The sequence below is a fragment of the Erpetoichthys calabaricus genome, chromosome 4 (genome assembly GCF_900747795.2).
Source record: "Erpetoichthys calabaricus chromosome 4, fErpCal1.3, whole genome shotgun sequence".
Taxonomy (NCBI): domain Eukaryota; kingdom Metazoa; phylum Chordata; class Cladistia; order Polypteriformes; family Polypteridae; genus Erpetoichthys; species Erpetoichthys calabaricus.
Window position 1 is genome coordinate 135007466 of NC_041397.2, and position 25697 is coordinate 135033162.

A 25697-nucleotide genomic window follows, 5' to 3' on the forward strand; every position below is an offset into this window, starting at 1 on the left:
GCACAGTCACAACATTATAATGTGCATCGATGTGACAAACATATATTTAAAAAAAAAAAAAAAGTGATGAATGACATACATAGACTCTGTTAGTTCCCTTTTAAGACGGCCAATGCGGTGTATTTGTATTGAAGAACTTTTCTGTTTTCTCATCAGGTTGAGGACTTATCACTTCTCTCGGAACTGGCCGACAGGTCAAAAACCTCTCAACCAACTTTATCTCCATCATGCCCCTGTGCTGGAAGCCATTAAACAACCAACTTAGATGCTACATTCAGTTTTCGTATGGGGTGGGTGTACAAACAAAATGTTTTTGCCAACATAAAAAGGTATTTTGTAGTAGTTTCTGGTTTTCAAATATATCTGGAGCAATTTATTGCACTACTGAAATAAGGGCACATAATGAGTATTGATCTGCTTTTATCAACCATAAGCAATGGCATTCTATTGATTCCCAGACCAGAGAGGAAAGGCGCTACAATCTGTGTTCCCCCTCAGCTATGCAGCAATTTTAAAAGTGCCATGTATCACTTTTGAACTGCAATGCAGATGTTATCGTGTCACTTCTCAGGGGACAAAGATTATCAACTGTGTCATTGCTTAGCGAGGCTCAATGCTTCTTGCAGTTCTCCAATCCCCCTCAATGCATTGTGGGATACCCAACTGCGGGATCATCAATAGTGTGTCTAAGCTTCACATGGGACACGTTGACAAGATGACATAGATTTAAAGGTAAATTGCATGAAAAGTGCGTACAGAAGGCTTTTTTTTATTTTTTTTTTTTTTTTTAAACATTTGAGTCGTATGCATTATCATCTTTTTGGGATATGCATATTTTCACATTCAAATCCAAGAAAAGTTTTATAAAAGAGATCAGCAGCACATGCACTCAAAGTTTTAACTTTGCAAGCATTTCAGATGATGGAATTTAAGCTTGGAGATACTCAACTTGTACTAAATTAAATAAGTTATTGTAATTTTCTATACATCTGTATAAAACTAATTCAATGCTTTAGTGATACTCATATTTTATTAATAGCAACCTAGTTAAATATATAATGGTTTCCAAGATCCTAATAAAAATCAAATAAGGGATAAGGAAGATGCAAAATTAATCTCCAACTCAAAAATACCTAGTAACTGCACAACCCCTGCTCTCTTTATCCCAAATAAATCTGAACAGTCATACCAGATCAACATGAAGAAAATCAGACTTTAAAGTGGGACTGTGATCTGTAGTTTCTACTCCAACTGATTCATTTTCACACTGCACTTGTGCATTCAACTCCATAGGGTGAAAAGCTGTAAAAAGACCAAAACATTGGTTTCAATCAAATGATCATTTTATTTTTAAACACACTGTATATATTTAAAATATATATTTAATACATGTTTACAGTGGGGGGAAAAAAAACATTGCCATGTGCAGAAATATCAAACAACGAAATGACAATATGAAACATATTTAACATAACTATTTTAGAACTGATTTATTTAGAATGGTCATTGAGAAAGAGCTTATCATACACAGATTTTCATACATTTCTTTCACACATGCACAAAAGGTCACTTTTCAACTATCTGAGGGAAGCTGTGGATAGTATCATGAATATGCACACATTCTTGAACATAGTTAATCAATTTAGGGGGTCATGGAAGGCCAGCAACAGGTGTAATGCAAGTACGGATTCTGCACGGCACCACTCCAATACCCACATCATCAAATCAGGCAAATTAGAAATGGTCCATCCACCTAACAAACAGAAAATTGAAGATACAATGCCTCCGTTCAACCTATATGTGTAGCAGTAGTTCTAATTTGATATATAAAACAATAATGAAAAAAGTTGCAAAGCTACATACACTACAGCTAAAATTATTTACATGAACAATGACCAGAATAACTTTAAAAGCCAACTAACCTAACTCACTAAAAAAAAAAAACCTTGTGCTGGGCAGCGATTAAAATTTTTAATCACGATTAACTGCATGATTGTCAGCGATTAATCGCGATTAATCTCAGACAATCACAACAATCACACTGCTACATGCAAAATTCAATAATGAACTCAAAAGTAGTGTATTTTGTTTATTCGGTTTGAAAACACAGTATTTCCTTTACATTGTAGCAGTTAAAATATTTCTTGTAAATCTCAACTTAAATATTAATATAATCAAATCAACTATAAATCCAAAGATATCTTCCATTGCCAGGGCATTAACTAGTTATAGAAAAACAAGTTAGCCTCAGAGTCCAGAGCCACGATCACAACATTATAACAGGCACCTTCTGAGCAACAGCAAGTTAACATTTCTAAATGTATTTTCTTTTTTTTATCTGAACAGACACCGTCAGAAACATTTTCTTTTACCAGGAAGCTGCATAAAAAGTCTATGTTTAGCAGCAACTCTTTGAGGGCTAATTTTTTTTCAAAAAACTCAGTTTTCTGAAAAGAGCACAAAGCAAAGGTTTCACACATAAATCAACATAAAACCTCTGTTGCTGCCTGTTGTAGGCGCCCGTTTGCATTTTGCGGCAGCAGCCGCAACACAGGGGGTGGCTCAACGACCAGCATGTATGCACGGTGGGTTGGCTGCCTGGCTGTCTTTGTGAGACAGGTGCGCGGGGGTGCCAGTTGCTGGGAAACACAATACGGTTTGTACCTCCTGTCATCGTGTCTGTTCTTCCTAGGCAAACGTTTTCATAGGTGCATCAGCTACACAAGCATGTTCAGCACCACGATCAGCTGATGCCAGTACATCGACAGATCACTTGCATCAAAATCGGAGTCCGACATATCAGAGCCCGATTCAGCGGTAATACGAAAAAGGTCATCCATGGATTATTTTGCTTTGAGCATTCACTTTGGTATCTCTCCACATGCCATTTTAGAAGCTGTTTGCTCTTCGCTACTCATGCAGGGAATCAAGGTCAAATCAAAAAAGCTAACTTTCCTTCTAGCAAAAGCGTATCGAAAAGCACTTTAACAAGAAGATCACTGATCGCTATCAATTGCTAGTAAGACTGAGGCCTTCAAAATAATAACAAAAACTGTGTTAACGCACGATAAAATAATTGCGTTAATTAATTAATGTGTTAATGCAATAACATGTTAACTTGCCCAGCCCTTAAAAAAAACAAAAAAAACACTTTAAATTATCTTAATCATAACCCCAAAAGATATATGCATTAATATGTAGATTTTTTCTGTTATAATAATGTCTAATCTGTTAGTGATACAAATAACAGGATTAGTTTATTGGGAGGGTGGTCTTAAAGACAGAACTGCAACTTAAGAACCAACAAAGTGCATCCTATGGTGACAGAATTTCTAACAAGTATCTTCTGTAAATTGCTTGAGTAGACTGCATCTATAGGAGACATCCACAACAAAACTCAAAACTAGTATAGCACATAGTTAAGAAGGACAAAACTGAATATCAGAGCAATAAAGAAAAACAAAATAAGCAACTGTGACACACAGGTATCTAAGAAAGCTTTCATTTAACTATGAAATCCAAAGTGAAACTACTGGGTGATAAAATTTGCCCTCATCTACAAAGTACATTAATTCTGTTGCATTTATGCTATGCATAAGATGAAGGCGCAGGCTGGCTGGACTAACTCCTTTCAGGCACCCCTTTACAATTAAGGAACAAGATACACCCTGCAGCAGCACAGAGAGAATCTGGGCCTGACCTTTTTTACACATGTATACTTAAGTACATTCTCTGCTAGCATGCTTCCTTCTACTTTCATATGCATGTCTAATTTGTTAGTCATGCAGGCTTTAAGAGGGCCACTACAATGTCACTATTGTAATACCACTATTCCAAATAGATAGACAGACAGATACTTTATTAATCCCAAGGGGAAATTCATATATTCCAGCAGCAGCATACTGATAAAAAACAATATTAAAGAGTGATAAAAATGCAGGTAAAACAGACAATAACTTTGTATAATGTTAACATTAAGGGGGGTGGAACTGAAGTTAAAGATGATGTGAGTAATGTCACAACCACTATCATTGATATGGAACCGTAAGAAATTGCAGGATTGCAGAACCCCTACATTTGCTTGTTGAATACTGAGTAGACATAGTGGTTGTTTGGTGCAGCAAAAGGAAATAACCAGTTCCTTGCATAGATAGACAGACAGACACTTTATTAATCCCAAAGGGAAATTCACATACTCCAGCAGCAGCATACTGATAGAAAAAAACAATATTGAATTAAACATTGATAACAATGCAGGAAAAAAAAAACACAATAACTTTGGGGCGCTCAAATGCCTTGAGAAAGAAGAGGATCAGGGACACCCGGAGTGCTTCCGGGGACGCAGCTGGCACTACCGCCATGGGAGTGCCGGTAGAAGATTGCCGGGAAGCACCTGGAGCACATCCGGGCAATTATAAAAGGGGCCGCCTCCCTTCATTCAGGACTGGAGTCGAGTGGAAGACGGACGAGATCTGGGAGGAGGCAAAGAGGCGGCCTGAAGAAGAGAAGGCATTGTGTGGTGTTTTCCAGGACTTTTGGGGACTTCTGAGCACTAATTGTAAATAATGAACAATGTAAATAAATGTGTGTGGTGTGATTTAAACGTGTCTGCCTGTCTGTGTCCAGGTCATGTTCCTATATATATATATATATATATATATATAGGAACATGACCTGGACACAGACAGGCAGACACATTTAAATCCATATATATGGAAAGGATTAGTCGGTGAAATGAAAGAAACTTTACTAATAAGTGTAATTGAACAGTTTAACTTTAATGTCAAATTAATATCCAGGTAAGCCACAGATGATTGTTGTAATATCAAAAACCACATTTGATATCTGACACGAAGGAGCTCTTGTACCCTACAGCTACTGTTTTAAAGAGTTGCATTTGAAAGCGGACATGTTAGTCACCCTTGACAGATGACTGGAAAGCCTTTCTAACACCTGACATACCTTAAAACAGAGGTAGGTAATTCATTACTCCGGACGTTTAGGACTACCCATTTTTTAAATTCCGAACAACAGATTCGGAAAACCTGGTGGACTACCAGATGTTTCGGATCTTTCGCCCATTCAGTACTTTCCTATTTAAAGTAATGTAATAAAAATAAAACCACAATTTCTTCATGTATTTGGCGCATTTTTTTAATCCCCTACGGGAAATTATCTATGATTTTAGTTTTGGTGATGCTTTTTAAAGACAGTTGCTTACAGTGAGCCATACTGCGGTAACCCCTATCTAAAGCCTAACTTATACTGGACGCATCCACGCTGATTGTGAGGGCAGCACAATAAAAATGATGACAGACACAGCAAAAGGTCATCAAGGCACAAGGAAGACATGCAAAAATATTTTAAAAATGCATGTCTTCATTATATATGTCACTAGCTCACAAGATCATTATACTGGCCCACTCTTCACCATATTTGCTTAATGGTTCTGCACATGCTCACACACACACTTGAGAACAATGTAGAAAAATTGCGCAGTTAGACTAGCAAGAGACGCAACAGCAGTAGCTGTAAAGCAACTGGAGTAGTGGGGGGCAGTAACACCAAAAGGTAACTGTATCCTCTCATCATTTACTGTGATATAAATAATTAACACACACTTTCTTATAAATTCAGAAAGAAAGGCCAAGGCGAACCATTCCACTACTGCTTCAATGGCAGTTACAAGAGAAAGGAATCATAATTACAAGCAGCATTATGATAAAAAATAGACATACTAGAAAAATGTTTTTTGGTAATTAAACATGGACTAAATATGGAGGATACTCCGCAAAGCAGTGATGACTGCAGGGAGGGGACAGAATCATAACCAAGTCAGAAAATGTACTGTGCTGTATGCAGAGAGCATCCAGGAACCACACATAAAAGAAGCCCTTAGTTTTCAGGAAAAACTAATTTTAGGATTGAAAATGTGAGAAAGCACAGTGATATCAGACTTATCAATCAGCCACAATATCTAACTGAGGCAGTGGAGAGTCAGTTCATGAAATGTACAAGTGTTCAGCCTTAGAAACGGGCATTAACCTTTTGAAATCAGAGGGCTATACTCCATTGCAAACATACAGTGCAGCCTTTGCTCAATACTTTGTCAATGCACCTTTGGCAGCAATTACAGCCTCAAGTCTTGTTGAATATGATGCCACAAAGCTTGGCACACCTATCCTTGGCCAGTTTTGCCCATTCCTCTTTGCAGCACCTCTCAAGCTCCATCAGGTTGGATGGGAAGCGTCGGTGCACAGCCATTTTAAGATCTCTCCAGAGATGTTCAATCGAATTCAAGTCTGGGCTCTGGCTGGGCCACTCAAGGACATTTACAGAGTTGTCCTGAAGCCACTCCTTTGATATCTTGGCTGTGTGCTTAGGGTTGTTGTCCTGCTGAAAGATGAACCATTACCCCAGTCCGAGGTCAAGAGCGCTCTGGAGCAGGTTTTCATCCAGGATGTCTCTGTACATTGCTGCAGTCATCTTTCCCTTTATCCTGACTAGTCTCCCAGTCTCTGCCGCTGAAAAACATCCCCACAGCATGATGCTGCCACCACCATGCTTCACTGTAGGGATGGTATTGGCCTGGTGATGAGCGGTGCCTGGTTTCCTCCAAACATGACGCCTGGCATTCACACCAAAGAGTTCAATCTTTGTCTCTTAGACCAAAGAATGTTCTTTCTCATGGTCTGAGAGTCCTTCAGGTGCCTTTTGGCAAACTCCAGGCTGGCTGCCATGTGCCTTTTACTAAGGAGTGGCTTCCGTCTGGCCACTCTACCATACAGGCCTGATTGGTGGATTGCTGCAGAGATGGTTGTCCTTCTGGAAGGTTCTTCTCTCTCCACAGAGGACCTCTGGAGCGCTGACAGAGTAACCATCGGCTCTTGGTCACCTCCCTGACTAAGGTCCTTCTCCCCCGATCGCTCAGTTTAGATGGCCGGCCAGCTCTAGGAAGAGTCCTGGTGGTTTTGAACTTCTTCCACTTACGGATGATGGAGGCCACTGTGCTCACTGGGACCTTCAAAGCAGCAGAAATTTTTCTGTAACCTTCACCAGATTTGTGCCTCAAGACAATCCTGTCTCGGAGGTCTACAGACAATTCCTTTGACTTCATGCTTGGTTTGTGCTCTGACATAAACTGTCAACTGTGGGACCTTATACAGACACGTGTGTGCCTTTTCAAATCATGTCCAATCAACTGAATTTACCACAGGTGGACTCCAATTAAGCTGCAGAAACATCTCAAGGATGATCAGGGAAAACAGGATGCACCTGAGCTCAATTTTGAGCTTCATGGCAAAGGCTGTGAATACTTATGTACATGTGCTTTCTCAATTTTTTTATTTTTAATAAATTTGCAAAAATCTCAAGTAAACTTTTTTCATGTTGTCATTATGGGGTGTTGTGTGTAGAATTCTGAGGAAAAAAATGAATTTAATCCATTTTGGAATAAGGCTGTAACAAAACAAAATGTGGAAAAATTGATGCGCTGTGAATACTTTCCGGATGCACTGTATGTTGCCTTATGCAGTCACTGAGAAGTATCTCATAAAACAATAAGATGCTCACCATTAACAGACATGTACTCTGGTCTCTTACAGGCATGCCAGAGGCTGTGTGAATACTTCTTACTATCAGTCCAAACACTGCAGAGTGTGAACATTCTTTTTCAGGCCTAAACCTCATCTTTACTAACATGAGGACTCTCTTAAAGGTGTAAGCATGACACAGTTTAATGAAGCTTTATAGATAAATTACTGTCTGTGGTGAACTAAATATGTATGACACTGTAAAGGACATATTCCACCTCAAAATAATCCTGAAGGTCAAAATGATCATTAATTGGACAGAGAAGCTAATTGTTTGTGGGATCCAAAATACTCTGAAAATAAAATTTGAGAATACAGTATTAATTCAGTATTTCATTTAGTCTGATAAAATATCTTTGTATACACCAGAAAAAGACAACACATCAACACAACATAACCCCTTAAAAATCAACTATTTGCTAAAACATTATTTTCCAAGGTGCCAATCACGGTATGTTTATATTGTGATAAAAGTAGTATGCACTTGTCTACAGCAGACTTTTACAAATAAGTGCTGCTGTAAAAAAGTGCAGGTAAACTGGGCCACTAGAAAGTGTATCAGGACTACTAGGTTTGCAAAGCTGGCAGCCCAGTATACAGCCATGTGAATTTACAGTACATACCATGTTTTAACTTATTAGAATGGGAAGAATCACTGAAATACACAAATGAAAAAGGCATCAATTAAAATTGGCAGAGACAATAAGATGGACATCATTCTCTGTTTAAAACCTGAGAAAATTGAGCTTCTCAAATATACCTAAGCAGGCCATTTTATAAAGTAGGAGATACTAAGTAAATGATTATTTGACAAGATTTGTGATAGAGGTGCTGAAACATTAAAGTCAACTAAAAACCACATGCTTTAGAGTAAATATGTATACCCTAAAATTACAAATTCTTGAAGCATAAATTATGCTTAGTGGTATCAGAGCAAATATGTTTTATACAGTTACTTTCTTACACATGCACAGTTACAGGGATTTAAAACACAATTTTGAAAATGCATAACATCACTTTTTAGGAAAGATGTCTGACCCTGACTCTCACTTCTAGATTCACTAAATATACACAAAAAGGGAACAATGATGAACATCAAGAAAACATCTATTTTCAATACACAAATCAATTGCAATGAACACAATGAAACCATAATGCTATTTAACTGTATGAAAAAAAAAACTGGGACGATTTCACACTACAGTTTAAACGCTTTTGTGGACAGCTTTAACTTGTATTAGTGTTGCAAATTAAAACTAGAAATGCAGCATGATAACCAAAAGTTGGTTTTTTAACCCGGGGTATCTGCTAATAAACATTTTACTTGCAGAACATTTGTAGTAGTGCACTGTACGTGCAAAGCACTAAGAGACCTTCTGCGCTCACAATGCCACGCCTCGTCCGCACTCGCTGCATGCGACTCTGTTGTCAAGAGTGTCTCCTGTCCTGTCCGTGGCTACAAATATCAAACTTGGAAACTACCCCGAAACGATACGTACAATAATTTAAAAAGGGATCTACAAAATAAAAAAACAAATTCGCATCGATTCGCGTCTACCCATAAATTACTGAACATATTATGTTTAATGTTGTCTTACCAGTACAGATGCACTGTATGCGCATACTGGGATGCATGTTTAATCAGGCAGCGGTTTCGAGTGTAAAATCCGATTAGTGAAAATGCGATCCAGTTTGCAGGATCCTACCGTTATCGCGGTTTGGAATTTCCGTTTCCATTTGAGCTTCTAAAGAAAGGTCGACTTCTTTTTCAGTGACTAGCGCTACCTATTGCCCAGAACACTATTGATTCAGAAGTAGTTTCCACCTTAACGTAGTATGGAATACTGCCGCCACGATTATTTATACGAGACCGCGTGTTTCTGTTTATCTTCTGCGTTCCGTTGGCAGCGCGCGGTTCACAACATTTTCCTAAAGCAGGGGAGATTAAGTTAATGTACACTTCCGTACAAGGCTCCAAGAACAGGATTAATCTCTGCTTCCAATTTGTACATCGTCTACATTACACCCTGCCCCAAATTTTAATCTGCAGTCCTGTGTCTTTAGAACAAATCTAACTTCTACGATTATCTGATCATCACAACCCCCCGGTCAAAAGGACAATGTCGTGGCCAGAACCTGATCTCCCCCACGTCCCACGTCGTAGCACTTTCAGTCTGCAAACAAACCACCCATCTATCAGAAATATGTTATTAAATCAAGAATAGACTCCTCACCATTGCACGCCGTGCGTTTCGACCCTGAATTCTCCGTTGGGCGTGGACTAGGACAATCCGGCTTTCTGGTTTGCCCCTGTGGGACTTTCTGCATTCGAGAGCCTGTTAAATGACGAAAAAGTGGAGGCTGCTCCGATGCCGATGGGGTTAGCCGATCGTCGTAAAAAGGTTCCATTGATGTCTGCCGTCGATTAAGCTCCCTAATTAATCGGGAAACATTAAATTCCCCTTTGCACTCGGATTCCGATTTGGTTAGTTGATGGCAATTCGAATACGAATTACGTTGGTCCCCATGGCTAGCCGTAGATTTGTGCATTGCCATTTTAAGCTTCCTTATTTTAGCCTTAATGGAGACGGCGGTCATTTGCAAGCAAAAACGGCAAGACGACGGCTTATGCGAAGAACCCAAACACATGAGACACATGGGGTGAACGTCTGCCTTCTGCAACGTGGTTCCACATCGACATCTCTTGAGTTCGAGCGCTTTGCCCATTCTGGAATGCAGCGAGTCAGTGACCTAAAATAAGTTTTAAAGAGAAACCAACTCCGCAGAAGCGTGAAGCAAATCCGAAGTCCGCCAGCCACTTCCACTGAAACACAATGCTTGACCCGTCCGGCCCCTCTCGGGGAGGGGAAAGGGTTTGGCTCTACCTCTTTTTCAAGTGAGGCGTTATGCTTCCAGGACTAACCACGTCTTCCAGGTCATAAAAGCCGACGAGCCGCTTTAAAGTTTTCAAAGGGGTGTACACGCTAAATAAAGCTTCCGGATGAATTTCTATTATCACTTTGCAGGGAGGGCAGCTGGTTGTTTTGTCCATCTTCTTCGACCATGTGCTTTTTCGCACGAAGTACTATCCTACCAATAATCCTAACCCAAAACCATCATAGTTCACATCAAAACAGTTAAACGTGTTTTACAAACTGTGGTGCATGTGAAAGACCGATTGCGCCGAAATGTAGCAACAGCAGGGTCAGCGCCTTTTTTGACGTCAGACTTACTGACGCTCGCGATGTTCATTTGGGTAAAACTGGGAAAGCATTAAAGCTATACAATGATTGTAGTATAACAGTAATTACAGCGACCCTGAACTGAACAAGTGAGTTAAAAAATGGGGGAATTAAATTCAAAAAGCTCGACAAAAAGAGGAAATGCAATTGCCAAAAGTTAACTAGTAAAAGGAAATAACTTAAAGGTAGAGGTTAGTGAGACTATAGGTTAAAATAATCAAAAATGTGAATACTGACGTTACTGCAGTTTTACATTTTAAAAAGTGCTCATGTAATAACTGGAAAAGAAGTAAATGAAAAATGTTTTTAAAAATATCAATATAAATTAACACACTGTCTATTGAAAAAAAAAAATCAAAAACAGCAGTGTTTTTCGACCTTTTTGGTGTCTCTACCCACTTTTTCTATGGAAGTGTTTGCGACCTACCAAAGGAAGGCCCCATCCTTTTGGTGACTCGGCACGAGCATCACAACAGGTTGAATCAAGCTGGATCGTTAGAGCGCCAATACGACGTAATCGTACGCGCGACCCACCATTATAAACAATAGCAACTGACGACCTTACAAATCAACACTACACCTTATTCAGATACTATTAGACACTCTGCCCCATCCATCTATATAACAGCGAAACAAAACAAAAAAAATCGAAGCCGTTAGCAGTGCCTCATGTTCAAATTAATTCAGGGCAATAAATGCCTGTCAAGTTCTAATGTAGTCAGTCATGTCAGTCATCGTCCAACCCGCTATATCCTAACGCAGGGTCACGGGGGTCTGCTGGAGCCAATCCCAGGCAGCACAGGGCGCAAGGCAGGAACAAATCCCGGGCAGGGTGCCAGCCCACCACAGGACACACACACACCCTCACACCATGCACACACTAGGGACAATTTAGGATCGCCAATGCACCTAACCTGCATGTCCTTGGACTGTGGTAGGAAACCGGAGCACCCAGAGGAAACCCATGCAGACACGGGGAGAACATGCAAACTCCACGCAGGGAGGACCTGGGAAGCGAACCTGGGTCGCCTAACTGCGAGGCAACAGCGCTACCACTGTGCCTTACAAAATAATAATTTGTAAGGAGCATTTGTAAAGAGCCGAGCAAGCATGGGATGCCTATATGTTTGCCATGAGGCAGCAGGAATTTTGTACCTAGTGTAGTGGCAGAAAAACTTATACTGACACAAAGTGACAGTGAACTGGTAAGACTGGAACTCTGTTTTTTTGATAAATGCTTAAAACTTAGAAAAGAAGTAATGTTTACACCGCCTTAAAAACAGCTTTTATCCGAAAGCAATCATGGCCCTGAACTCAAAATAAAACTGCTCCATATTATTCTTCCAATGTGCAATATAGACCGTAAGTCAACAAGTGCAATTTGTATATTTATTACTATTCGGTTTGTTATTATATTCTGTCTTTTTGTCATTTTAACTCTTATTCCTCACACTGAGTCGATTGCACCTTCAATTTCGTTGTTCCTTTGTAAAAGTGACAATGACAATAAAGATCTATCTATCTATCTATTTAAGGCTTACAAGAGTTTTTAGTTTTCAGAGAATCTAAATAATCAAAAGAATTACCATTAACTTGGAAACATGATGTGACAATTTCTATGTACGGATGGACTAAGGAGAATCAAATAATGAAAAACTGGAAATCAACTAGGTTTTCAAATAACAAAGACGTTTGTTTGTGGATTTTTTCAAGGCATTTTATCAATTTTAATAATAATAATAAATACATTTTACTGTATATAGCACCTTTCTCATGCTCACTGAGGTTTTTTTACATAGCTGCTAAAACACTTTAACATTGGATGTAAAACTTTTATTAGGGTATTTAATGGAGTCTCTTCTACTTTTCAGTTCAAGAGGGGAATATGCTAAAGTTGTAGTTTACATCTGTCTCATTTTACTGGTACTACAAAAAACGGTCTTTATACTCTCAAAAGTATATTTTGAGCTATTGTTTTAGATAGTGAATTTAGAAATCTGCTGAGATGGCAATAACACTAATTAAAAATATAATAATTTAGTTGTATAAGTAATTGAGCACGCAAGTGTTTTTCAAATGTCTTCAGCTGTAAAATTATTGTAGGGATGTATGAGCGGTTTTCAATTAAGAAATCTGATATTACTGATATACGCTAAAATTAAGTATTAGCAAAGAATCAAGATTCATCACGATCAAGAACAAAGCAATAAAGACCATCCCCAAATTTCAGAGCTGTTTTAGAAAACGGTAAGAAAATGATTCTTGTTTTTTTTTCTGTATTAACTGTTTGTGTCCTTTTACCAAAAGCAGAGAATATTTGATGAGCTGTTATATTTTCTGTCATTAAATAAACTCCACATTTTCATATGTATTTTTGAGTGTTTTATTTAGAAAAACAAGCTTTATTACTTATGCAACAGCATTGTCTCAAAGCCCTAAAGCAAGTACTGCAAAAAGTGTCAAGGCTTGAATTATTTTAAAAATAATTATGATCCACATTAAATTTACATGCCATCACAAACAAGGTTTATGGAATAACAAAATACAAAGCATTCTTAAAAAAAAACAAAAAGTTGTAAATATTTTTTAGTAGTGAGACAGTTCTTAAATAAAGCTGAGAAAGTGTTGTTCGATTTTTAAATGTGCTTCCCTCCTAAAGAGGAAGGCACAGTTTTGATGTTTGAGGAGGTGGGAGTCATTCTACTCAAACAAATGTTACACAATCTTAAATTAAAACTGTGTTACAACTGTGTTTTAGAAGACATTGATACAGTAGATAAAACATTTAACTATATACACACATACAGTATATATTTATATATATTATTATATATATGAAACCTGCACAAAGAAAATAACTTTACAAACTACATTTCTGTGGAATGAAAAAATGTAATAAAGTAAGGAAAGCAATAAAGTATCATATAGATTCTTACCAATATTTATGTTAGATTTTCTTAAACGTTTACTAGGAAATAAAAATGTTATTTCTGTCTTTGTAAAGGCTGGAAATAAGTGGTTTGTGTTTACATACAACTTATTTATCAAGATACGTATAAATATATTTAAAATTAAAATGAATAAAGGTTGTGTAGATAAACAAATTATTTTTCAGTATTTTGGCTTTCATTAATAATAGGTATATATCATATTCACAAAATAAATTAGTCAAAGCCTGCTCCCCTTCTTTAATACACACAAAAAACTGGATACATACTTAAATTCCATCAAACATATGAAAAATAAAATTTAAAAAAACATCTGTATTGCCTTTACCATTTTTTTACCATTCTCCCATGTTTAATATTGTGTTTGATATTTGTAACAATAACTTTTTAAAAATTGATCTTGCAGAGAATGCACAGCCGGTGACATAACATACTGTAATTAAACACTTGTTTTCTACACACATTAAGCAAAAGTTTGATCATTTATATAGAATTTTATTGAAGGAAAAATCTTGAACTTATCTTAAATCATAAAAAAATAATTGCATTAACAGTAAAATGATTAAATCATCCATCAAGAACTGGACACAAGACAAGAACCAAAGCTTGAGTAAGTATTACATTATACCATTCTCAACAAGATGATTAACTTACCTATTTATATGTTTATTTATAAATCTATGTATTTATTTACTCACTTGTGTTTTTATTTTGTCTTTTATTTCAATATATGTATTTCTTTTGGAAGTAAACCTGAAGTCTTACTCAGCTGATAGTTCATCCATACATTTCTAACTTGTTTACCCCATCATTTCAGTCTTTTAAAATCAAACAAATGAACACAATAAAAAAGTTTAATCCAGTTTTAAAGTACACTATATTATACACAAACATCATAGTAAAACAAAGATGTTTACTCTGCACTTCATAATTTACTTATTAATTATTTGCTCCCTTCCTGATATACGTACTGTATATATTTAGTCACATTCAGGTCAATTTTTATTTTGATACTTAATATATTTAAGCAATAAAGTTATCAAACACATTTGTTACTCACTCAAACAGCTGTCCAAAATTAAATGATAATTGGACTTAACCAAGTGAATATAGCCAAACCTGGTTGCAGCGAGCCCTGTTAAATCTAAACTTCACCATGTACTTATCATGAGAATGAAGTAGTCACTACAAGGTTTTTAGAAGAACACTATGCCTTGATCATAGGCGATTATGTCAGAGATAAAGAAAAAACTTGTTGAAACCTACCAGTCAGGAAAGGGTTAAAAAGCCATTTACTTCTAAGGCTATAGTACTGCACAGCCCCACAGTGTGAGCCATTACTCCAAAAAGAGAAAATTTGGAACAATGGTGAATTCTTCCTAAGAAAGGCCAACGTTCCAAAATTACTTTAAGGACACAGTGACAACTAATCCACTCACCACAGAGGATGCCAGAAAAACATCCAAAGATCTGCGGTCCTCTTTAGCCTCAGGTAAGGTCAGTGTTCATGGCACCACAGTAAAAAAGAGACTGAGTACAAATCGGAGTAATGGGAAAGTGTAACACGATGTAATGCTGTGGTTAAGCACTCAATTGTAATTGTTATTCCACAATTTTTATAAATAACACAGTAAGTACAAGGCAATAACACCTAATTATATAGGTAATTACATTGTAAGTATGACACATTTGGGAAGGTAATTACATTGTAAGTATGACACATTTGGGACACCTAATCTAAAGTGTTACTAGTAAAACAACCTTTGGCCGAGTCAGGTGAAAATTCATTAGCATTTAATGTACACGTGAACCCACCAAAAAGAAAATGAAACTAATCTTTGGAAGACATTATATGTGGATTGTACATTATTAAAGAATTGCTTTAATATAATAAGGGATGGTACTAAAATTTTGGTAGTTAGTGTATGGCTACCCTTTTATAGGAATGAATATTAAACTGGTAATCGGACACTAACTCATTTGCTTTAAAACACTTTCATGTAAATAATGTACATGTGAGTAAAGAAACCTGTCCACTTTTGGGCAAACTCAGAAAGGGACGATTTAGAGTTGCCAATTAATCTAACATTATCAAATTTGAGATTTGGAAGGAGGAACTCATGGAAGATATGAGAACTACTCTTAAACCCTACATAAACAGAGATGAAGCCAAGATTTGCTCTCTGGAACTACAAATGACAGTTTTTGTCATGAGCTGGTGGCTTCATCACATGTAACTCATTTAGAGCTCTTCAGAACAGAATGCTATGTGTTGCAGTGCATAAACCACTTATTACACTTGGAAATAAACATTTTAAAGTATAGTGGATCAACTGGTCCAAGCACACAGCTAAGATGAAGAGGGGAAACATAATATGGTCAGAAGAATCGTCTTTCACAATTTTCTCCACACACTCACTGACAAATGCACCTGTGGAACTCGGCAAACATTGTATACAGGCCCGAGAATTCAGTAATGTCACTTAACAGTTTCTCACAAAGTTACAAAGCATTTTCTGGTCATTGTTTAGCAATACCAATCTTCTTGGCTATGATATCAGATGCTGCTGTCCTCTATCCTAATTACCCACTCTTCATCCAATTGCATCATTTAACTTCTAGGCAGTGATTAACATCCACTGTGTTGCCAGTTTATTAGATATACACCTGTGCACCCTTCCTTCACACCAATTCTACATTCAAACATGTCATACTTGACATGATAGGAGTGTGTGGTATAAATCGGGCAGCCAACATCTTTAAGTGATCAATTAAAAGTTGCAATCCGCAAAATGAATGACCTTAATGACTTTGAAAGTGGCATGATAGTTGGCACTATACATGTCGGTCATAGCATCACTCAACAGCTACCATCACAAGCTTTTTACACACAATCGTTTCAAGGGTTTACCAAGAAGGGTGTGAAAAAGAACAAAAATAGCTTGTGCATCAGGGAGTCAAAGGAGAATGGGGAGAAATATACAAGCAAAATAGATGGGTCATAACCAGGCAAATCACATCCAAATGCAACACTAGTATACAGACTGTGAACTCAGGATGCACCATTTATTGGACTTTGCCTCAGATGTGTTAGAGCCTCCTGAGACCATTTTGGGTGACATTGTTGTCTCAGATAACTCCTCTATCATTGATTACCTTCATAATGGAGACAAATCAGAGTACAGGAGGCCTGTGAAAGCCTTTGTCTTCTGGTACAGAAAACCACCTGCTGCTCAACATCAACAAGACAAGAGTTGTTGGTGGTCTTATGGCATGTCAAAGTGCCACCAAGGCCAGGCACTATACAGGGGAGGATATGGAAGTGGTACAGAGCTACACATACCTGTAGGATGATATAAACAGCAAATGACAACACAGTAGCACTGTACAATATAGGTCAAAGCAGACTGTACTTGTAAAGGAGACAATTCTTTTGATGTATGCAGCAAATTGCTGGAGATTTTTTTACCTGTCAATAGTAGCCAGGGTATTGAGTTGCATTTTATTCTTCTAAGGAAGCAACTTGAGTTCCAACAACGCAAAATGGCAGAACAGACGTATTAGAAAAACCTGCTCCATCACAGGGCTAACTTTGGACCCACTTGAAGCTGTTGAGGAAAACAGAATGGTGGTAAAATTGGATGCCATCAGGAAAAATCGCCTCCATGAGGTGCTGTCTTGGAGTACAATTCTCCATGGTGTGCTAATGTGGCCTGTGGGGATCTTTTCTGCCCACTGCAACAAGGCAATTCAATACTTCCTCCCGATGTCCCAGACTAAATACTTACACTTTTTAATTTGTAATTCCTGCACAATATATTATCTATTGATTACTTGATTGTATTATTTATCCTCTGAGTATGTATCTTTGTTTTCTATGATCCTGCTACTGTATGCATGTAAATTTCATTTTGGGATTAATAAAGTTTATCTAAACTAAACAAAAAGAAAGCTCATGTCTATTTTGGTTCTTAATATGCTGATAACAGAATAATGTATCTCTTCTCTGGCATCAAAAAAAAGAAGAAAAATGCATTTTCCCCCAGTCACATCTCTTTATATAAACTGCTCAAAAAAATTAAAGGAACACTTTGAAAACACATCAGATCTCAATAGGAAAAAAATTATACCGGATATCTATACTGATATGGACTGGGTAATGTGTTAAGAACGAAAGGATGCCACATCGTTTGATGGAAATGAAAATGATCAACCTACGGAGGGCTGCATTCAAAGACACCCCGAAAATGAAAGTGAAAAATGACGCGGCAGCTAGTCCATTTTGCTGAAATTTCATTGCTGCATGTTTCATAACATGTTTTGAGCCATTGACACCTCGCACTTCGTCCTCTTCGGTTAATAGCGCTACTGTGACAAGTTACAGTAATACCCATCAGCTGAATCCAGACCACAGCACCAGTGAAATACTTCTTTATGGCAGACCTGTTACTTAACTAATTGAATGATATAAAGGAGATCGGCAGCTAGAGTCTATTGGTGCCGCGGGCACTCTCGCCCTTGAAGACGTCATTTTTGATTGTACGGATTGCTGGGCCTTTTTGAGGGATACAACTCTAACCTTCATAGTAAACTGATCTAATTTGCGCGAAAATAAGGGCTTTTAACATCGATGAGTGATGTCACATATGCACTCAAACGCTGGAATGCAACAATGCCTTCTTATACAGTTATGATCAATGTTCAGAAGACGAGTTATTTTAAATTTACATGGATGTATCATCTTTCCTAAATGATAAATTAGGGAGGAGCCTATGGGCATCGCTAGCTTCGGCACTTATTAGAGACTTGGCCACACCTCCGCTAATACCTGCCACATTAGCATGTATGTTTTATGGAATCGCGGGAGATAGATGTCTTCGCTTTTTAAGGGATATCGTACTATACTGTGCAGTTTAATTTGCTCCTTATACGAAGAGTCCTCTTGGAAACAATGAACGTACTGTAATTATTTTAAGATTTGGATTTGTTTTCTTTATAGTCATCCATTTCTTCCACTACACGAAGATAGGATCCAGAACTAAAATAACTCCTTACTATAAAACCCAAATGATGACAACACCTAGAAAGAGTATTAGTATTTTTCTTTTGTTTGTGTTACTAAGCGATCTTAATACATAGGCCTATAATATATAAATAATGTTAATGTTCTGGATTACACTGTAATAATTTATTGCTGAAATTATTATGGTACCAGATCATAAATTCTAGTATCTTATTGAATATTTGTCCCAAACTAGGCATTTAATGGAGACAAAAAAATATCTTATTTGATGTGCTATAATGTGAACGCTTATCAATATGTTCCATATGGGGGGTCTTTTTGCTTCGTTGCCTCGTTAAAATGCATTGTATTAAGAAAATAAATACTATTTGCACAATAATGGACAAACACTTAGTGACATGTCATTGATAAACACAGAAATAAAAGTGGGCACTGGATTATGTCCAGGATTAAAATGTAATAAATCCTGTCTCGTTTGCCCCCATCCCCCGTTGAAGTCACTGCTCACCAAGGATACGCGAAAGTCAATTTGAAGCGCAGATAGACTGACCACAGTAACTTCAGGGCTGTATGAAAAGCTCAAAAGAGTTCTTAAATTCTTGAACAGCTCGAATATACAACGTTACATGTTGGTATATTCTAACGTTTCATACTGTTATTCACAAAAAAGCATCACATCCAAGATTTGTAGAGTATTGTATACTAACCAGGAACAGGTGTCATTACTTAGTCGTGCCCCACTGACAAGGAACCTGATAATGTAGATTGTTTTTCAACAGGGCAGACTTGCGCACTTTACCCTAGAGACAAAGATCTGCCCCTAGAAATGCCGATTCTCGTGTCTGCACGACACCAAAGTTGTTGCAAGTGAAAACGCTCGGCACAGTACCAATTTTAAGGCGGCGCGTATTCTCTATGTAGTTACCAGATTTGAAATGACGGCAACAAACATATTTGCTGCCACGGCGTATAACAAAATTTGGTCCTTCGTCTCTTCTAATGGTTTGAACCCACTCCCTTCTGTGCGTTCCATTAGTGGGAAAACTCTAGAAACTCATGTACAGTTGTTTTTGTTTAGAATTTGAACACAGTTGCACGCCACAGAAGCTTTTATTTCGCGATTCCGCCATTGTTTTGGATAGTCGGAAAAGCGTTTAACCCTAGATGACGACTTCCGGAAAAAATGGCCTATTGCCTGCTCACATTCAGGGAAAGGATTATTAATAAGGGAAAAGTTAAGATATAATATAATTAACTTATGTTACAATACATAAAGCACTTAACGCTGATGTAGAACAAATATGTGGACTGATGAGTGAGACGATCGATCTGACTTTGAGACATCACGAGTTGATTAAAGTGCCACCTCTGTAAACCATCTTTTCTATATGGAGATTACACGCGATAAAATTAAGAAATAAGACAGATAGACAAAGAGTGCCCTACAATAAGTAGCGAGTTTGGTTTCATTTAATGTATAAGGATTAATGTGTTGATAATTGTCCATACTTTGCGCCCTAAAAAATAAATGGCCAACAGTTTCTCGGGAAAGATTTTTCCCTCTTAGTTTAAACCTTGTATTGATACATAGATACGCAAGTGATTTTAGAAAGGAATGCAGCTTAAACCTTATAAGTTCTAGGTGTCTTTAAAGACGTGTTCTCCGCTTGTGTATTTCTAGTGGAGCAAAGTGGGCGTGGGCGTGGGCGTGGTGGATGCGCAGTGAACCGCTCCAACGTTTTTTGACTCCGCCCATAACCCTACTGGTTTGAAACATGATCTTTGCTTAGTTTCGGAGCTCTAGCTGATTATGAAACGTCACTGGAGTTGAGAATTTGCCCAACAGAGTGAGGTGTGGCCACAGGAACAGAATCAGATACAACGCATTCTTTCTCTAAAATGTATTCTATCTGCAGTTTCCAATAGGGCAACCTTTCTTTGTCAAATCTTTCTCTTTTGTATACTCCGTTCGAGGTCACAGCCTGGCAGTGTTTTGCTACTCACTGCTTCGAGTTCTGAGGTCTTGCTGTGACAAATCAAACTTACTATGTACAAGTAGAAGCAGCGAGTCACTGGAGAACTCATTCATTTTCCCGAATTCTGTTCAAAGTTGGAATCTCGATATAAAGCTAGCAGGTTCCTCGTAACCCAGCCACTAATAGTAAAATTGTATACATATCACGAATCCCGCGTCGGGTAATTAGAATTGCTGTGTACGTTGGGTTTTCTTCCATACCTCTACTGCGGGGATTTCTTAAACTTTTTAATCTGAGGACCCAAAAAAGAAAACTGGTACCATACTGGAACACAAGGAGCAGATTAATATATAATGAGAGCAGAGCCATAAATAGACAAATAACAATGGCCATACAGGTGTATGATAAAAATAGTCTGGGTTTTGTTTCATATCAAATAACTGTCATATGAAAAAAAATGGAAAGTAAACGTATTCTTAATAAAAACAATAATTATCCTTCAATACTGGGAATAGATTGCTGAGGTGCAGTTTATCACTACCAGTGTAAATACCTAGTAAAGCTAACCCAGCCACAGGGGATGCACAAACCAGTGTGTATCTTTGTGCCTGTCCCAAGCCTGGATAAATGGGTAGTGTTAAATTAGGAAAGGCATCTATTGTAAAATTTTGCCAGATGTGGACAACAATACAGATTCCCATACTGGATTGGTTGAGGCCAGAGTTTAACAACAGCTGCCACCAGTACTAGTAGCCAACAGGGTGCTAGTGGAAATTGGGCTACTGTTGGCCAAAGAAGAAGAAGAAGAGGGGGAAGGTGTATCCGGAGACAGGGGGAGAAGAGGAAGGTAAAGACAGTGAAAGTGAGGGTAGGAACTTTGAATGTTGGCAGTATGACTGGTAAAGGGAGAGAGTTAGATGATATGATGGAGAGAAGGAAGGCTGATATATTGTGCGTGCAAGCGACCAGATAAAAGGGGAGTAAGGCCATGTGTATCGGAGACTGGTTCAAATTGTTCTACCATGGTGTGGATGGGAGAAGAAATGGGGTAGGGGTTATACTGAAGGAACAGTATGTCAAGAGTATTTTGGAGGCGAAAAGAATGTTGGACAGAGTGATCATTATGAAACTGGAAATTGGAAGAGTGATGATGAATGTTGTTAGTGCATATGCCTCACACGTTGGATGTGCAATTGATGAGAAAGAAGATTTCTGGAGTGGGTTGGATGAAAATGGTGGAGAGTGTACCCAAAAGGGAAAGTGGTGATTGGAGCGGATTTCAACGGACATGTTGGTGAAGGAAACAGAGGGGATGAGGAGGTGATGGGTAGGTATGATGTCAAGGAGGGGAATGAAGACGGTCAGATGATAATGGATTTTGCAAAAAGTATGGACATGGCTGTGATGAATACATATTCTAAGAAGAGGGTAGAACACAAGGTGGCTTACAAGAGTGGAAGAAGATGCACACAGGTAAAATATATTCTATGCAGGATCATCAGTCTGAAGGAGATTGGAGACTTCAAAGTGTTGGCAGGGGAAAGTGTTGTTAGGCAGCATAGGGTGTTGGTCTGCAGGATGATGTTGGACATCAAGAAGAGGAGGAGAGTGAGGGCAGAGCCAAGATCAAATAGCGGAAGTTGAAAAAGGAAGACTGTAAGGTGGAGTACAGGGAGAAGGTAAGACAGGCAATGAGTGGCAGCGAAGAGTTACAAGATAGCTGGGCAACTACAGCAGAAGTAGTAAGGGAGACAGCTAGAAGGATGCTTGGTGTGACATCTGGACAGAGGAAGAACAAAGAAACCTGGTGGTGGAAATGGGAAGTGCAGCAGAGCATACAGAGTAAGAGTTTGGTGAAGAATAAGTGGGATAGTCTGAGAGATGCAGAAAGTAGACAGGAGTACAAGGGGATAAGGCATAAGGTAAAGAGAGAAGTGGCAAAGGCTAAAGAAAAGGTGAATGATCAGTTGTATGAGAGGCTGGACACTAAGGAGTGATACAACGACTACCGATCAGCTAAACAGAGGGACTGAGCTGGGAAAGATGTGCAGCAGGTCAGTTAGTCATGATGCAGACCTTAAATTACTTGATAACCAAAAAATATGGTGTATAATTAGACCAAGAGATACAACTAGACCCTCCACCAGGGACACATGTAATAGAAATGTAGTTCAAGTTAAAAAAAAATATATCACCAATTCAGAAAGAAGTATGCAGCTTTAAATGCTGCTTATTGAACATTTGGTCTTTTGGCAGTAAAGCCATTTTTGGTAAATGATATTATATTAAGTATTACATCTGATCTGTGTCTTCTCACTGAAACCTGGCTTAGTAAATCTGACACTGTTCCCTTACCTGAGGCATCACCAGATGAATACACATTCCTTCATAAATGTAGAGATTATGGTCGAGGAGAAGGCCTTGGAATAATTCAAATCACTTCTAAAAACTTAGGCAACTTCACATCCTTTGAGGCATTCATATTAAATATTAAAACAGATTCCAATACAATCATAGTGCTAGTCTACAGACTACCAGAGCCATATTCATTGTTCATGACTGAGTTTGGAAACCTTTTATCTGATTTGGCTATAAATTATGATCACGTAGTATTGATGGGGGATTTTAATGTACACATTGGTGTGGAAACTGACACTTTAAGGAACTGTTTTACCTATTTGTTAATTTCAGTAGGATTTTGTCAGATTGTCAAAGGTCCAACTCATAATCATCGTGATGACCGGCCATCCATTTAAACACCATTCACCTATATATGCATACCTGTTCTGTTTTGCACTGGAAGTCTCAGTTCTTTTATAAGAGGAGTCTAGTGGCCAAACCATGTTTCGGTGTAGGGAGGGTGCTTGGATGGCATCTTGTTCACAAAATGAAAGTGTATACGTGCAATCATTTTATAGGCTTCTTCAAACTGAGCGTCTTCAACCAGAGACTGCAGCTTTTTTCATCCATGGGCATTGGGTGCAAGTCAAAAGGTGTTCCTCAACCACATTCTGATTGCCATAAAGGCTTGAGGTGCTAACATTCCCAAGATCTGTTTTCTTTTTCAAATTATTGTAACAATCAATAGCAGAGCAAATCATGGTTGACCTTTGATATCATCTCCCATTTTCCACAATGGAGCACAACTTGAATGCAGCTTATTTCAAAAGGTAGATGCCAACTTAAAAAAACAGCCGTACTCTGTGATTTTGATATAACGGAATTAGATTAACTATTTTTCTCTCAGCTCTATTTTTTTCTTAGTCCAGCACAGTCCAGACACACAAATATTAGTGCACATTTGCTATTACGTCTAAATCAGAATTGCTTAGGTCAAAATGTGTATCCACTGGGGTAAATAAATAAGTGATCACCCTCCCAGATTCGTATTCCGTTTATTACAGGTCAATCAGCCAGCACTTGCCAACAGACTGTCATGAAGTACACACGCCTACATTGACTGTTCTTCCATCCTATGTTTTTCATATCTGCTTCTGCAACACATTTTTCATGCATTTTTTATTGTAATACATGCGCAATCACAGTGGATGGCAACCCGAACGAGTGTGATTGTGTCAAAAGTACGTAATTTTTCTGCGGCCTGACAGTTGATTCATGAGCATTAAAAATCATATTGCAAAGAATCATATTGCAAAGAACTTGGGTTGTTTTATTTCTATGTATATTATTTTATTTTATGAGAACACTTTTTTTGATTATACGACACTATTCCTGATCAGTTTTCAATACTATTTGGGAGACATTTCATTAATTACTTTAAACACATAGGTAGACATTCATTTAACATTTTTCTTTCTGACATTTATTGTATATAAAGTATCTCGAGTTACACGCAAAGCTGTTAAGCTGACTAAAGCTTTTCAGACTATTATTTAATGATTCTATCCTTATGAGAATATTACAAATATATTTCTATATTTTTTCTTCTATTCTACTCATCAGGCACAGCACTTCGTTTACGTTTCCCTGCTCCCATACTACATCAGGGCAGATGCACCACTGCCGGCGATCCTCGGATTTGGACCATAGACTTGTGTTGGCTCACAGAAAGGCAGAGAATAGTGTGGCCTGTTGGTTGCGTCTGACTCCGTGTGAGAAGAGTAAGTTGGAGCTCCTGAAGTCAGTAGGGTTGGACGTGCTCAACCTGTGCTGGAGCAGGATGTATTTCAGCAGGGGCTAGGGGGCTTTCAACTGGTCTGTGATTGGTTCAGTATGGAGCCTTACCTAGAAGACAAAGAAGCTATAATGGATTTTGATGACTGGTCTCAAGTTTCTGGTGGTATGAGAGAGAACTGGAAAAGTGATGCAAGCATGTCAATGAGTCAAAATAGTAAAAGGAGCCTATAGAAGAAAACAATTTGGATGAAGGGAATAGAGTTGTTATGAAAAAAAGACTTTCCAAAATAATCCTACAGTTTGGAAAAGAAGATGAACATATTAACCTTATTCCGATATCATTGTTCAAAGAGTTAAAAAAGAAGATAGGGGTTGGTGGAATTGGCTAAAATGTTAAGATATGGGAACTGTCTGGTATATAAAACAGATGATCAGAAACGTAAACCAATACATATTGTATTTGCAAGAAAATGGTGAGTGAAAGTAAAAGCTTAGATAGGAGCAGAGTAGTGCAGGGAGAGATAACAGGTATTCTGATAGAGGAAGATTTGGAAAAACTTAAAATATTTACAGAGGACAAGTAAGTGGAATTAAAAGGCTACTTAAAACACCAGTAAACGGGTTGATAATTTGTTTTTGTGTGGCTGTTTCAGGGGTTAATTTTGCCAGATAAAGTTAGAGTTGGATATATGTTATCCCAGTTAGAGCATATGATCCTCCAGCATTTTCAGTGTTTTTTATGCCAGACATATGGGCATACTGCAGCAGTCTGAAGGGGA

The 25697-nt window shown here is 38.0% G+C and overlaps 1 protein-coding gene across 2 annotated transcripts in view; it reads right to left on the minus strand.

Moving 5' to 3' along the window:
* LOC114650281 (uncharacterized) overlaps positions 1–10767 on the minus strand; it is a 91601-nt gene extending 80834 nt beyond the window's left edge. For both annotated transcript variants that reach the window (XM_028799811.2, XM_051927113.1), the window contains exons 1-2: positions 9827–10767; positions 1190–1302 (exon numbers count right to left, since the gene is read on the minus strand). In XM_028799811.2, the coding sequence (XP_028655644.1) occupies positions 1190–1302; positions 9827–10319 (606 nt within the window). In that variant the 5' untranslated portion in view covers positions 10320–10767. The remainder of the gene's footprint in view (positions 1–1189; positions 1303–9826) is intronic.
* Positions 10768–25697: the final 14930 nt, after the last annotated feature.